At 37.9% G+C, this 16,581-nt stretch overlaps 1 protein-coding gene across 1 annotated transcript; it reads left to right on the forward strand.

The window, feature by feature from the left end:
• Positions 1-1,257: 1,257 nt before the first annotated feature.
• On the forward strand, positions 1,258-15,720 carry nmur1a (neuromedin U receptor 1a). The gene is made up of 3 exons (XM_084954266.1): positions 1,258-1,381; positions 11,182-12,120; positions 13,877-15,720. The coding sequence occupies exons 2-3, from the start codon at positions 11,208-11,210 to the stop codon at positions 14,254-14,256; spliced, it is 1,293 nt and encodes a 430-aa protein (XP_084810392.1). The 5' UTR covers positions 1,258-1,381; positions 11,182-11,207; the 3' UTR covers positions 14,257-15,720.
• Positions 15,721-16,581: the final 861 nt, after the last annotated feature.

Below are 16,581 nucleotides of genomic sequence, written 5' to 3' on the forward strand. Positions count from 1 at the left end.
AGAGCTTTTAAATTAATATTCACTTTGCAGTAGAAACATGGCAATTATGCCAGATGGTAACTACGCTTGTTTTAGTGTGAAGAAAAAACAAAAAGATTTCAATGGATTGAATGAATAGTTATTGTCATCATAAGGTGTACAATGAAATTCAGTTTGACTTTTTCTCAACAATAAATAAATAGAATGTATAAAAACAGTAAAATAATTTATAAAAACGTGCAGCTCTTATGCTTTTGATGGCGCGGTGGGGTGAACCACAGTTCAAGTTGTCAGTGAGGGAATGTTCTCCCTCAGACACCTCAACAAGATTATGTTATAACTCTACATTGACAGTCTGACCCTGGGAGACAGTTTCACTCAGCACCACTGGGAACGTCAAAGAAAACGAGAAGCATGCTTCTGATCACACTCATCTCCTGTTGTGTCGTCTTTGGGGATACTGCGGGCTCTTTATCTGAAGACCGCTGATTGGTGTCTGAATTGTTGGGAGACATGAAAAATGTGTCTGTTTAAAATGAAAGTTGTTATTTGTTTTCTGTGCAGGTCTGCAGTCCATAGTGAAATTGCAATATGTACAATGTGTAACCAGGCAACACAGGACTTTGAGAGAGCTATGTTTGGCTCGTTAGACGTGGTACTAAGCAGCATTAGAAGACAAATTCAGGTAAAACAGTCAGTTTGGGCCTTGTTATTGCTGGACTCACGTATACATTAATTTTGCATAAATATTTATCCATAAAACTGTGTTTGCAAAAACTGAAGACGAGGAATACACTTCAAACATACAAAAACAGCTTAGTGTAGGCAACCTGTATAGTCACATATTAATATGTCCACCAAGCTGTGGAGGAGATGAACAAAAGCTAACTAATTTCCGACTGATACGTTCTCTTTGAAAACCACTGCTACGCCACTCTAACAACGAGGTTTAAGGAAAATTACCAGCTACACATGGAATTGTGTGAAAGTATGTTTTACAGTCTACTGAATTAAAACTGAAAGCTGAGTATCTGCAAGGGTTTTTATTCTCAACCTTAAGGGGGTTCTGAGTGAAGGGAGCGCAGCTCGTATTCCTACTTTAATATCATCATAGTCATTCGAATCTAAGTGTTTGCAATGGAAAGAACTACAAATGTTGTTTTAAATGTCTGCCTGTGTTTGAACATTCATGTCTGAGAGTCTGACGTGCAGGAAGGATGACAGAAAAGGGGAGAACGTGTGTGTGTGCGCAATATGTATGTATGTGTGTAACTGCAAGTGAGGCTGGAGGAGAGTGCGACAGACCAGGAGGAGAGTGGAGTGAAAGAGCCGCATATTGTTCAGACGTAAGGCTTCAACCTGAGTTTACGCAAAGGAATAACAACACAGGGACACACTGGAGGTAAGAGCATTTATATCCAGTAAAAAGCTAGAGATGCTCCAGTGCAGAGCTGCAGTAAATCACTGTAATTTTTATTCACTATCTGATATAAGAGGCACTTCATCGTTCAGAATAAAAAAATTCTTGGGTGTCATTGTGTAATCAACCAGTTCATTAAACTACTACACAGCAAAATCTCCAGTGTTAAATTAACACTAGAGAGTGTCTATATGGGTCCACACCTCTGAGTGTTAAATACAACACTGTTGAGTGTTAAATTAACACTTTTGACAGTGTTATATGTTTAAAAGTAACCTAGTCAGTTTTGAAGATTAACAATGGCTAACACTGAGCAGTGCTGATTTTCTAACACTGGAAAATAACTCAAAATGTTAGAAATTTTCCAGTGTTAGAAAATCAGCACTGCTCAGTGTTAGCCATTGTTAATCTTCAAAACTGACTAGGTTACTTTTAAACATATAACACTGTCAAAAGTGTTAATTTAACACTCAACAGTGTTGTATTTAACACTCAGAGGTGTGGACCCATATAGACACTCTCTAGTGTTAATTTAACACTGGAGATTTTGCTGTGTACTTTGTAATTACCTTTGTTTACACAGTAACAGCGCAGATTGCAGATCTGTCTCTTAATTCTCCCAAATTATTATACGCTACATGTGATCAAGTGAATATTTACTTGAAAAGGAAGAGAATCGATTTCTTTCAGCTCTTTTACAAGTGTCACATACAAGTTTTTATTGAATCCAAAACAATGCATTTCTGGCTTTTTTGTATCTTGGTGCATCAGCTGTTAATTTACCAATCAATCAGTTATTACGTCTTTACATATTGTAAAGTAGATAAATGAGGTTCAAACACTCGCAGGTCTTTTTCTTGTGGCATTAACTCCATTACAGACTATTACATGATTTGACTTGTTTAGAACAAAGAACATGTTGAATGAATGAAAATGTGATGTGTCAAAAATGATAAAAGCAGTGAGGTATAAAAATAAATCATGAATATTGCAAGATACAGAAAAAAATACAGAAAAAGGAGATATGTTCTGTGTTCTCTTTTTTTGTCTGTGTTCTCAGTGCCCCCAAATGAACTGAAAAGTGTCCACTGTTATTAAAGTCTGACTTATAGTCAGACATTAAAGTTCCCTGTTTGGCATTTGTATAATTCCTGCAAACCTGTACTGACTTCATGCAGTTTTAAAGCTTGTGAAAAAACACTCCAACCCATCAAGATATGACATTTTTGACTTTCATAAGAGACGGTGTCATGGAGACTTTGCTGAAACAGGTTATTTTTGTCCACTGACATGATTCGGACTCACGATTTTGATTATTTATTAAATCATAGCAGAAAAGTGAAAAGTATGGTCTCTACTTCAGGGACAAAAGCTCTGACAACTGGAAAAAGCTTCTGGGTAACATATGGATTGTGGTGTTGTGTTAACAGCTGCAGACTAGATAATTGATTGCATTGCTCACTGGCCTCAAACAATGACCAATTAACATTCAAAAAAAGGATGCTTTTCCATTTTCCTCAGTGATTTCTATAAGTGGCCAACATGTGATCAAATATACAATCTTTCAGAAAGCGATTCTTACTCATTTTAGGGCAATACATGTTACTTCCATAGTTCATCATTGCTTTCTACACCTATTTAGCATCGTCTGTAAAGTTGAATTCCTTTAATGCAACTCTGTTTAAAACAGTTCAGGCTTGTATTAACTATATTGTATTATCTATTGTTTAATTCAGTTTAATGCACATCAGTTTAATTTGATACATTTCAGGGCTGTGATAGATTGAATTGAAACTTAATTCCATTAAACTGAATTAAAAAGTTTCTTCTACCCGCCTTGAGGTCTGGCATTGTCACTCAGTAGATACATTTGTCTGAATAATTAAAAAAATGTAATAAAAAGAAATTGTCTATAGAGACTTAGAGACAAAACAAATGTGTCTGGTATTCAGATCATGATTGTGCCTGCTAAAGCTGCCCGACAGGACAGGTTAAAAAAAACAAACTACAGTTCAGGGCAGTGTACACGCAGGTGTTATGTCAGCCAGAATGATGTGGTATTCTGTTCTGGCACCAAACTAAATAAATCAGTCCATTTGCAAGTTTTATACATAGCAATGTCAAGTGGGTTAATGTTTTGCAGCTGCCAGGCAGATATTCAGTCAAAGAGACAGAAACTAATGTTACTCCAAGGTCCTACATCTGCAGTCAAACCACAAACTTTGTTCCTTTTCATCCTTGTCTATGAATTCTTACCTTTACAGGGAGTGCAGAATTATTAGGCAAGTTGTATTTTTGAGGAATAATTTTATTATTGAGCAACAACCATGTTCTCAATGAACCCAAAAAACTCATTAATATCAAAGCTGAATGTTTTTGGAAGTAGTTTTTAGTTTGTTTTTAGTTTTAGCTATTTTAGGGGGATATCTGTGTGTGCAGGTGACTATTACTGTGCATAATTATTAGGCAACTTAACAAAAAACAAATATATACCCATTTCAATTATTTATTTTTACCAGTGAAACCAATATAACATCTCCACATTCACAAATATACATTTCTGACATTCAAAAACAAAACAAAAACAAATCAGCGACCAATATAGCCACCTTTCTTTGCAAGGACACTCAAAAGCCTGCCATCCATGGATTCTGTCAGTGTTTTGATCTGTTCACCATCAACATTGCGTGCAGCAGCAACCACAGCCTCCCAGACACTGTTCAGAGAGGTGTACTGTTTTCCCTCCTTGTAAATCTCACATTTGATGATGGACCACAGGTTCTCAATGGGGTTCAGATCAGGTGAACAAGGAGGCCATGTCATTAGTTTTTCTTCTTTTATACCCTTTCTTGCCAGCCACACTGTGGAGTACTTGGACGCGTGTGATGGAGCATTGTCCTGCATGAAAATCATGTTTTTCTTGAAGGATGCAGACTTCTTCCTGTACCACTGCTTGAAGAAGGTGTCTTCCAGAAACTGGCAGTAGGACTGGGAGTTGAGCTTGACTCCATCCTCAACCCGAAAAGGCCCCACAAGCTCATCTTTGATGATACCAGCCCAAACCAGTACTCCACCTCCACCTTGCTGGCGTCTGAGTCGGACTGGAGCTCTCTGCCCTTTACCAATCCAGCCACGGGCCCATCCATCTGGCCCATCAAGACTCACTCTCATTTCATCAGTCCATAAAACCTTGGAAAAATCAGTCTTGAGATATTTCTTGGCCCAGTCTTGACGTTTCAGCTTGTGTGTCTTGTTCAGTGGTGGTCGTCTTTCAGCCTTTCTTACCTTGGCCATGTCTCTGAGTATTGCACACCTTGTGCTTTTGGGCACTCCAGTGATGTTGCAGCTCTGAAATATGGCCAAACTGGTGGCAAGTGGCATCTTGGCAGCTGCACGCTTGACTTTTCTCAGTTCATGGGCAGTTATTTTGCACCTTGGTTTTTCCACACGCTTCTTGCGACCCTGTTGACTATTTTGAATGAAACGCTTGATTGTTCGATGATCACGCTTCAGAAGCTTTGCAATTTTGAGACTGCTGCATCCCTCTGCAAGATATCTCACTATTTTTGACTTTTCTGAGCCTGTCAAGTCCTTCTTTTGACCCATTTTGCCAAAGGAAAGGATGTTGCCTAATAATTATGCACACCTGATATAGGGTGTTGATATCATTAGACCACACCCCTTCTCATTACAGCGATGCACATCACCTAATATGCTTAATTGGTAGTAGGCTTTCGAGCCTATACAGCTTGGAGTAAGACAACATGCATGAAGAGGATGATGTGGATAAAATACTCATTTGCCTAATAATTCTGCACTCCCTGTAGATCTCAGTAAACTCACAATCACTGTTCTTATATCCAGCAAAGCTACTGTACCTATTGACGAGTAGAAAAGGTAAAAATATTTCCTTTTTATCTGAAGTGGTAGGTTGTTTTAAATGTAGACCTTTAAGGTGCAAAAAAAAATGTAATAAAAAGAAATTGTCTATAGAGACTTAGAGACAAAACAAATGTGTCTGGCACAACGGGGCATTCAGATCATGATTGTGCCTGATGGTGCTGAGCAAACACCACTAAACACACAAGATGTTTTCATCATGCAACTTGGCCCCAGTGGCATTTGGCATTTTATGTTTTCCTTTTATGAAAAACTTTATTAATGTTAAAATGTGATAAACTCAAAGATGTAGAACGACATAAGAAAGGTAGAGAAATTATAAATAATTTTTTATTGATGGGCTCAGTTGTTGCCTCAAGGTGCTTTATGATGTAAGGTAAAGACCCTACGGTAATACAGAGAAAACCCAAATAATCAAATGACCCCTATAAGCAAGTAAGAGTAAGAGAACCAGGCTCAGGCCATTGGCCGTGCCCAGCTGGGGCAGACTGTGGAAGACAGCCAGAGTTTAATAATGAATAATTTTAAAATTAGTGCAAGTTTAAAATGGCTATATTTTAATAATGGACAATTTTGCGTGGTGCAGAGCATCTTGTGGTAGCCATAGTTACTATGAGCCATCAGTCACACAGGCCAAGAGACTAGTTAGAGCGGTGCCGGGAGGTTGCTGGAAGTCCTGAAAGTGATCCAAAAGAGGGTGCTAGAATTGTCTTTGTCTAGTTTATGCCAATAGTTTTCCCGCAGACCTTTCTGGGAGTAATGCTAATATATATCACATACAATATGAAATTCTAATATTATAATATTCAAGATACAATAATTGACAATACTGATGACAATTTTGCACAATGTGAAAGAAAACAATCATAGGGCCTTATTTTATATGTGAGACATACAGGCCAATGCATCAAAGGTTGGCCAAGGTAACAACATCCAGAGTACCTTGTTATCCTGCCTCTCACTTTTTTACGGCTAAAACAATTTAGTTTATTCTAATTTTAGAATTAGAACATTACAGGTCATCCATGCTTTTTTGTCTTTAAGGCTTGCGTGAAGTGAAACTTATTGTTTCATCTTGTTTCATGGATATAAAAAGCATAGTGTGCAATGAAATTAGAATATATACAACTGAGGTTAATAAGGCTTGATGTCAAAAGCATATGTGAACCCTTTCTAACCAATTTTTAAACGAATTTATACTCCAGCTGTGTTATATTTGGTCAAATAACCGAATCAATAGACTTTTATGTAACTATGTAGTGTAACTTTTTCTTTCTTCCTATAATGACACATCTGAAAATAGGCCTACAAGATGCTGATTTGCATCCATAGTCACTGGGCAGGTCACTTAAAACTGTAACACTGTATACCAGAGTGTACCGCCACCTTATGACAACTGAGATAGGGTCCAGCGTGTCCCGATCTTGAATTGGTTTAATGGAAGAAAATGGAGAGATGGAACAGTATATCACACAAAAATGAATTGGCAAGATGGTAATACGATCGGAATCTCTCAGATATATAACTTGTAAAATTCGTAGACAGACAATAGGTCAGCTATAAGCACCAGATCTATTCTCAGTTTTGTATCCAAACTTGTATGGATGCAGGATGTATTTGTTATTCATTGCACTGTGTACACTGTGTTATTTCTTGGAATAGAATGAGAATCAACATATTCTGTGTCATTATGTCCAAGCTTCTCTCTAAAAATGCAAATATAGTCAAATCCTTTTGCATTTTTCTTCCAATAAAATAGAACTAACTTGGACATCAGGGACTAGAACATGGAAATACTTATGACACTACATCTAATTTATGGCAAGCTAGTACACTCTGCAGTTGCAGGGGAATAGTTTGTGGTATATAATTCATTGTAATGCATTAGATGTGCCCAGTGCAGTAGTATGCAGAAAACATGCCAGATCACTCAGCACATTTTCTGTCCACATATCCCAGAAGGTTTTAATCACCAAGTAAAGTACATAATACTTAATGCAATGCACTGCCCAGAAACTCTGCTAGAGGTATAGGGGCTCCTCCATCACATGTAATTGTTGAATAGACTCTTTGTGGTGTTTTCCAATAAAGTTTTATGAATCTGGGAAAGAAACCATTTCCTTTCATTAACACCATCGACTTAGATCTTACCGACTTATCAGAAATTTAAATTCAGCTGCTACACCAGGTGCTTTAGCTAATACCAGAGCTATTATAGTGTCTTTTGAAATATTTAACTGTTTATCCACCAGAAAATAACAAATTACCACAAAGGGCGAGTAACAAATACCCTGAAAATTAGAAAGGAAGTTTACTTCCTTTTCTGTCACTCAGTGTGAATACACCCATCACAAACTCAGTCTTTTAAGCTATCTTTGTGACATCACAGGATGCCATATTAATAAATAAGTGTGTTGTACAGCTCTCTCCGTGCCCTTTTATGTGATATATTACTCAATATGGTTTCTCTGAATTTTTTTTCAATGTCAACTTTGACCTTAGGCGCTAACACTGAACTACCTAGGTATTCTGCAAGGCCTGATAAATTGTTTGAAGTTTGAAGACAATCGAATGAGGTGAACTCCAGCTTTGGTCAACTCTATTTTTTTCTTTTTTTGCCCCTTTTTGAAATTTGTTACTGGCATCGAATTCATAAATTAGCATACAGCTTTCAAAAGTCAATAAAATGTCACCGTCTCAACATTAGATATGTTCCGTTTGATGTGTGCCAATTACATACGTTACAGTCAATGTTAAATAGCTCCCCACTAACAAAATAAATTAGTGTCATTCATCATTTGCCATTATGTGGATATTCAAAGAGAGAACTGTATCCCACCACTTTCGCTAATCCTCTTCTTTTCCACCCACCTGACATCAAAGGGCCAAGGGAATGGAAAACAGAAGAATGCCAGATTGGACACTTCTTGTACTGCAGGCTCCTCCTGCTTCCAAGTGTAGACGTGTCGGCCTGTGCAGGTGAAATAAATCCAAAGAAATGATAAATAGACTAATAAATTGTGCTTGTAATAGTTTTTTCTGAATGTCAATAAATCCCATGAAAAGACACAAACTAGCAATTACTTTATACTGCAAGTGTTGCTAAATGCAACCTGAATCCTTTGCCTGTTCAAGTAATATTTGCAAATAACTGTAGCAGCAAATTGGAAGAAAGAAAAATATTCAGCTCCTTAAAAAAATCCACTAATTTTGTCTTTTGTCCTTTTTGGTTCTTGGTTGGGTGGATGCTTAACAGAGCATTATCGATGGAGCTGCAGCTGAGAAAGTCTCTGAGCGGGCAGAGTGGTTAGAGCAAGCCAAAACAGCAACATCACGGATCTGAAAAACAAATAATAAAAGGAATAAGAACAAGTGTCTGAAAAATCTGTTATTTTACTGAAAAAAAATGTGATAGCAACAAAATATAGACTGGAAACAGTCGCTTCCTCAAAAATACAGATTTAGTGTCTGTTGGTCCCTCTTTCAAACATCTCTCACAGAAGAATTTGTGCTTGACTGTATTTCACAGACCTGTGTTTGATGTCAACAAAACAGTGTGACTGAGGATGTTACCTTTCACATTAGTTTCCAGAACATCATCACACATCTTAAAGCTTTTAAAGATCTATATGTGCAGGAAACAGCAATTTCAGCTTATTCAACCACTCAGAAGTTAAGTAAAAACAACAGTAACAACTGATGTAATTAAAATTGAGAGAACTGGTGGGGAAAGATGTAGAAAGACGAACAAAAAGTTGTTAAAAAGGATCTATTTTAGATGTCATGACAAATGTGTTGTGACAGAGATGTATAATGACTCACTCATTACTTATTAACTCATCAGTAATTTATCTACTCTACCTCGTTTGTTAGTGTGATACACCATACTGAGCAGCCAGTGAAAAATCACTCATTTTTTCATCATTATAGTTTTTAGTTGGCAAACCAGTGTGAATGTCAGCTGAAATATTTGACCATGGAGTTGTGTGGAAAGGCACATTCTGCTTTCATGGTTGATGTTAAATATTACTGTCTTGAATAATAATTGGAGAAATAAAAAGTGCAGATAGATAACTGCACGTACATCAGTCAGTGACAAAAGTCTCTTTGGCCACATTGAAGGTGAGTTCAACAGTCCAACCTTGCTAAAATTCAGTTCAATTAAATCTTATTTACACAGCACCAAATCACAACAACAGTCGCCTCAAGGTGCTTTACATTGTAAGGTAAAGACCCTACAATAATACATACAGATTGTTATTATGACCCCCTATGAGCAAGCCCTTTGGTCACAGTGAGAAGGAAAAACTCCCTTTTAACAGGAAGAAACCTCCAGCAGAACCAGGCTCAGGGAGGGGCGGGGCCATCTGCTGTGATTGGTTGGGGAAAGAGAAGGAAAGAGAGAGACAGATTCAAAAAGGTTAAAATAAACACTTTAGGGTATAAAGGTTAATAATGGTTAATTGATCATTTTAAGCTAATCAAGATGAGAAATCATTTGCTTAAAGTAAATTGAACTACTAATTACTCAATATCTGTTTGGTTATAATTGCTAGGGATGGGTATTGATAAGATTTTCACGATTCCAATTCCATTTTCGATTCTGTTTAACGATTCGATTCTTTATCGATTCTTTATCGATTCTTATTTTTAAAAAAGGAGAACACTAAGGTCGATTAGCTTAGAACTTTGTTTTATATCTTCTCTTTGAACAAGATAGAAATTTAGGAGTAACATGGCCTTACAAAGAGATCCACAGCCTACGGCTCTTCAATGGGTGTCACAGGGTCCCCCAGGAAAAAAAAATTGTAAATGTAAAATAATGAAATAAATATTCTTCTGTAGCAATAACAAAGTATAACATAAATTATTCTGTAGCAATTACACAAGAATATCCAGTAATGTCCCTGCCTACAATTAAACACATTCACTTACCAAAAATCAGGGGCATCTGCTGTGGCAAATGGGTGCAAGCCTTTGACCACAAACTTAGTCACTGCTCGGTGACATTCGTCTATCCTGGCCTGAAAGGAGACGCTACCGGTAGACTGCAGCGAGAACTGCCAGCATCTGAGCCAGACTCTGTCTGTCTCATCATGGTCACCTAAATGCACAGTAATGGCAGGTCTTGTAATAAGGAGCGGAATTAAAAACACGACATTCATTTAAGGTTATCGCGTGTTTTGTGAGCAAATGCTTTTGCATATTCGTAGTGTTTCCTCCCTTAAATGAAATATCTTCTTTGCAAGTATTGCAAGTTGCCCTGTTGTCATCCGTTCTTGTACAGTATAACCAAACTTTTGAGCGTTTGAGCTGCTTAGGCGCCGTGTTTCCTGCCAGGTAAATGACGCTCCGCAACGTGGTGACGTCATTTGGGGCGACTGGAATTGATAAGGGAATCGTTTGCAAAAATAATACTTGCTATACAAATACATGAGGAATCCAGTAATCAATTCATAATCTGTTGCACAACCTCTGATTTCTTTATATTTTCTTTTTTTCTTTTCTTTCTTTTTTTTTGCAACGTGAGGTTACTTCCTGAAACAGGTGCAAACATGAAAAGGAAAACTCCTTGGTGGTTAGATATAAAGAAATGGAGGTGGCTCAAAGCTTTTGCACAGTGCTGTAATGATTCTCATATACATATAGATGAACATTACCTGACAATTTAGTGATATGGTAAGTGCCAGAAGTAACACTTTCTTTATCTGCTATATAGTCCTGTGTTCAGGGTTGAGGTAGGAAATACTCTTAGTTTAATAATTATCTTGATTCTTTCCTTACTTATTTTGAAACTCATTATTTATCCTCACTATTCAGTGTTGTCTACTGTGTGTTCAACTGGATTGATGCTAATAATGGTTTCCTCTACTTTTTTCCAGCCAGTGAGCTCGGCTAAGTTGGCAGGATGTCAGCTTTCAACTGTTCATTTGATTTAATAACTGAAAACGAAGAGTGGCTTTGTCCTAAAGGAGAACTGTGCACCAATATTACTCATGCAGTGAATGGGACCTTTCATAATCTCACACATCTGACAGAGGAGGGGTACCTGGAAAAATATCTGGGTCCTCGTCGATCACCTGTGTTCCTCCCCATCTGCCTGATGTATCTGATCATCTTCCTGGTAGGCGTTGTGGGGAATGTGCTGACGTGCACCGTCATTGCACGCAACAAAGTCATGTGGACACCAACAAACTACTACTTGTTCAGCTTGGCCGTGTCAGACCTGTTAGTGCTACTGCTTGGCATGCCATTAGAGCTGTATGAGCTGTGGCAGAACTACCCCTTTCTTCTGGGAACGGGAGGTTGCTACTTTAAGACCTTCTTATTTGAGACGGTCTGCTTGGCATCCATCCTAAACGTGACGGCACTGAGCATAGAGCGTTACATCGCCGTGGTCCACCCGCTGCGAGCAAAGTATTATGTGACACGTACTCATGCTAAGAGAGTCATTCTCACTGTGTGGGGTGTATCAGTTTTGTGTGCTGTGCCCAATACAAGCCTGCATGGGATTGTCTTCTTGCACAGTTGTTCCACAGACCCTGCTGGAACCATAAATGTGGAGATTCCCAACTCAGCCATGTGCACATTAGTGAAACCACGCTGGATGTACAACCTGACAATCCAGATGACCACCTTGCTGTTTTTTATTCTGCCCATGCTCACAATCAGTATTCTTTACATGCTCATTGGGCTGCAGCTAAAGCGTGAAAAGATGCACCAGGAACTGGAGCCAAAATCTGGTTTCGGACAAGATAGCTGCTGTAACATCCGCACACAGCAGCAGAAGGCACGTCGCCGGCAAGTCACTAAAATGTTGTGTAAGTATATGGATCTGCTAATGTGCCAACTTTTACCTTCTAGTTCACAGTCTTGTTATGTAGTTTGTGCAGAATTGAGTGCTTAGTTAGAGTTAGTTAACTTTACCTTTAGGGACACTGCTGGTGTGATCACATAATCCCATCCCATATGGATAGTAAGTCTGTAGTCTGATGTAAATCAGTAAAAAAAATGTTTTAATAAGGAAAACAAGAAGAAAAGGTTAACTCAAGTGTCACTTTGTTATATTCTATCAGAAACATAGCTTTGAAAGGGTTTGTCATGGCTCACATGTGCTTTTGCATCACTCAGTGGTGAAGGTGAAGTTAAATTGCCAATCTTTCTCAGATGTGACATAAATAATTTATTGACCTCTATTTCAAAGCAGCGTTCGGTTGCATGATAGTAAGACCTCTAGGGTCATTGTCATCCTCCTCTCAGGTCATATTCCTTCAACAAAGTGCAAAATATCGAAGCGTTGTGACTTTGAAAAGGTCATACTATTCTTGGAAGATTTTCATCAATATGCCTGAAAGGAAGAGATCAAAGGAGCTCAAAGAAAAGTAGGCAGTTCGTGCCCAACTGTCAAGAAAAGTCACTGAATGCTTTTGATGAAAGCAACAGAAACAGCTCCAGCTTTTGAAACCCAGCAGGGGACTTGCAGTCAGAGCCTGCAAAAAAACCTGTTGAACTGTGTGATTATGAACATCAGTGTGCTTCTTGTTTTCTCAAGCAAACAATATTCTAGATAGTTCAAGCCAAATACAACAAGCTAGTTCTGTCAGTTTCTTTTTAATTAACAGCTTTTTCTCAATGTACATCTTATATGCTTTGTAAAATTCAGAACAGATCATAACTATGTGAAGTTACCGTTTCACCGCTTAGAGTACAGTCACACAGACTGAACCAAATTCAGGAAGTGTTCATGTTCATTCACTGTCTGTGCAAAGGTGAGATGTGCACACTGTATAAGACACCTTTGGAATAACAGAGTGTTTTTCCGAACATGGCAGCACTAAAAGAAGTATTTTCACTGAATTCACTTGAGGAGATGATATAAATCCCTGGGAATGTTCTGGATACAGTTTAACCGACCTTTGAAAAGTTGGGCCAAAACAAAGCAGAAGATTTTTTTTCTGGTAACTGTTCTCTTTTCAACTTACTTCCTCTTTCATTAGTGTGTCTCATATTTTTGCTGTTTTCCTCAGCATCTATAATATTGCCACTTTTTTTAAACATATTTTTATTCAAGGATGTGACACGTTCTGTTAAAATAAAAATCAATCCTCAAGTTTGGTGAATAAATTTCCTTGGAAATGTAAATGCCTCAAAAAACTTGTACTCTGCCGGTTAGTCTGTTAAGACACAAGAAAACTGAAATTAGCTTCAAAGTAACACAAAAAAATCTTTTTTTTTCATTTCATTTTTTATTAGTTGTTGTAATTTTCAGCCACAATAATCCAGTCTAGAAGTCTGCCAGACAGAATAATGTCTCAACTAATTAGAATGCACAATTAAAGTCCAAACAACAATTAGAGAAGGGGAAAATGTGGTCTGGCATTTTGAAAAATTCTTGTTTGTTTGAGATGTTCTTTGAAGTCATGACTGTTATTTGGCTGGGAAAGGGCTAAAAATGAACACAGGTACCTAAAGCAAGGCTCAAATACTCATATATTGCATCAGTTAAGCATGAGGAAAACACTAATGTTGAAACATCCCCTCTCATTGTGTTCTTGTCTCTCTCGTGCTGTTTTTCAGTTGTCTTGGTTGTGGTTTTTGGAATCTGCTGGGCTCCATTTCACACTGACCGGCTAATGTGGAGTTTCATCAGTGACTGGACTGACACCCACTTGGAAATCTTCCAGTATGTGCACATCACCTCCGGAGTGTTTTTCTACCTCAGCTCAGCAGTCAACCCGATCTTGTATAACCTCATGTCAACACGCTTTAGAGAAATGTTCAAGGAGGTCATGTGCCATCGGCCACATCCCATCACTCCCAGAAAACATTCGCTCAGTGTCACCCGGGTGACGCTCCGCAGTACCCTGAGTGACGCGGCGCTCAGCAACGGAGCTGCTGTTGTTGAGGCAGAAGATGAAGAAGTGAGAATAAAACATGAGACCAGTTTTTCTTGTTAAAAACAAACAAACACATTTTATGTCATGTTATGGGGGACACATTAAGAGAAACTTGCTTGTTCTGAGCCAGTGCATCCATCAGCTGTCATCAACATCCAGTCTGCACAGATGCATCAGCAAAATATCTAAAATAGTCTTAAGTGGAAGAGTTGCAGAAAAAAAGTGCACTCCTCTGCTGAAGCTGTCAGACCGCTGTCTGTTTTGAAAACTTAACCCATAACTCAGCAAATCACACACCCCACATGAACACTAAACTTTTTTAAGAGGGGAGGCTTATGCTGATCAAGCTATAAAATATGTTCCATGAATGTACACACCCATCGGTTTATAAAGTTCTCAATACAGGTCACTACTATACATTGCAAAAAAAAAAGTACTGCAGTACATGTGGTTACATTATTTTGTTGTTACTCCAAAAAGCACATTGTTACATAATTACCAGTTAACAATATAAACCTCCCAATCTACTTCTGATTATCCTAGGAACCACAAGTAAGCCTGCAGTCTGTCAGTGAAGTGCTCTATTTGGATGATATGATCCTGTGAGGTCTTTAAGATCAGCCTGACTATTTAAGATCTTGCATGTCAGGGGGAGGATTGTAAATTAGATTCTGGATTTAACAGGGAGCAAATAAAGAGTATATATATGTGCTCCTTCTAGTCCCTGTCAGTACTCTCGCAGCAGCATTTTAGAATGAAGGATAGCTGGTTATAGCATACTTTTAAATGATGACATCGGTGTATTCTGAGAATCTGCATTCTCAACTTGCACTACAAAAGAGAAGCGTGGAACTCAACTAGTCCTGAAATCTACAGGTTTCTTTATATAATAACGGCAGGAGGCCACTGAAAAAACAGTTTATTTAAGCAGGGCCTTAAACATAACTCCCCAAATATCTGCCAATAGACATGAGCAAGATGGCTGCCAAGTGGTCAGACTTGTTTCTATGTGAACCAATAAATGTGAAAGTCAGAAAGAAGCCATATTTGTGTGTACAGTAGAAAATGCTTTAAATGATGATATTATTGAGGAGTAATCTAGACATACAGTTTGCAGACAAAATAATAAAATGACCAGTTGTGTTGAATTTATTTGTTATTTGTTAAAATACTATGAATATAATTTTGAATGTAAAATATTAATGTCTTTTGATGTAAGAGGTAAACTACACTGTATGTATATCAAATTATTGGTTATTTCTATGATCACAAACTACCTTGATGTGCATTTGAAAAATGTGTATGTGTACTGCTTATACTGGTGTTTTAATGCTTTGTGTACTTCTTGTAATATAAATGTTCTTTACTCACTGTTGCCGTTCAAAGTCTCAAAGATGTAACATTTACACTCAAACCTTTTGAGTGGATTTTCTTCGGAGTATTGTGTTGAAAACAAAACATATTCAATCTTGGCTGTAAATGTGTTAAAAATACATATTCAAACCCATTTTTAAATTGAGTCTATAATTTGTTTGTTTAGTTTTGTATCAGGAATAAAATGTTACTTTCACAGTGATTAGCCCCACTGTGAAATGTAGGAATGGCAAAGCTTAACTTTATATCTTAATTGATCAAGCATGTAGTGAAAATTCACCTAAACTTTCTCACCAACCGGCTAAGGTCCCACTTCCACACTCTCCTGTCGTTCCTGTTATTAGCAAAGGGACTCCATAACAATAGTGACTAGGTGAGTGATGATGCGTCACAACAGTTCACGTTATTGTCCTTATTTCAGCCTCACCACCCCTGAAAAAGACAAAAAAAACAAAAAACAAATCGCCTCACTTTAACTTTATTTCCGGCAGCCACTTGTATAACAGAAACAAGGAAAAGAAGAGACTACGTGTTGTGGTCAAGAAACACATAACAAGTTATAGGATCCACATTCTCATCATTACGAAGACAACAGCTAAAACAATCTTATCTGCAGACATGCAGATGATGGGGTCAACATTCTAAATGATTTTCAAGTCAGCGTGTCCTGGCACGTGTCACATGGTACTCATGGTACTCTCAGTGAAAATTGGCCTCATGTCGATTAATCAGCCACTTACCATTTTATTCTCCCCCCAAAAACAGTTTTGAGTACTTTGTTTCTGTGCCAGAACAACATATCACATAACAAAGCACCTAAAGGTCTACATTAGAAGATAACTCAGAAAAGCTGCAGATTTTAGCATGTTAACATCACTGTTTTTCCACAGAGGACCCTTTTAGCAAGTGCTGCAGGCTCCTGGGATGCTGAGTGTTGCGCTGCTTTGCAAAACACCACATGTCTAGCTGATGGCAGTGTGGGGTAGCAAGTAGAAAATAATAGGGTAAGTG

Source organism: Perissodus microlepis, chromosome 15, assembly GCF_051167445.1.
Source record: "Perissodus microlepis isolate ML-2025 ecotype Zambia chromosome 15, ASM5116744v1, whole genome shotgun sequence".
NCBI lineage: Eukaryota > Metazoa > Chordata > Actinopteri > Cichliformes > Cichlidae > Perissodus > Perissodus microlepis.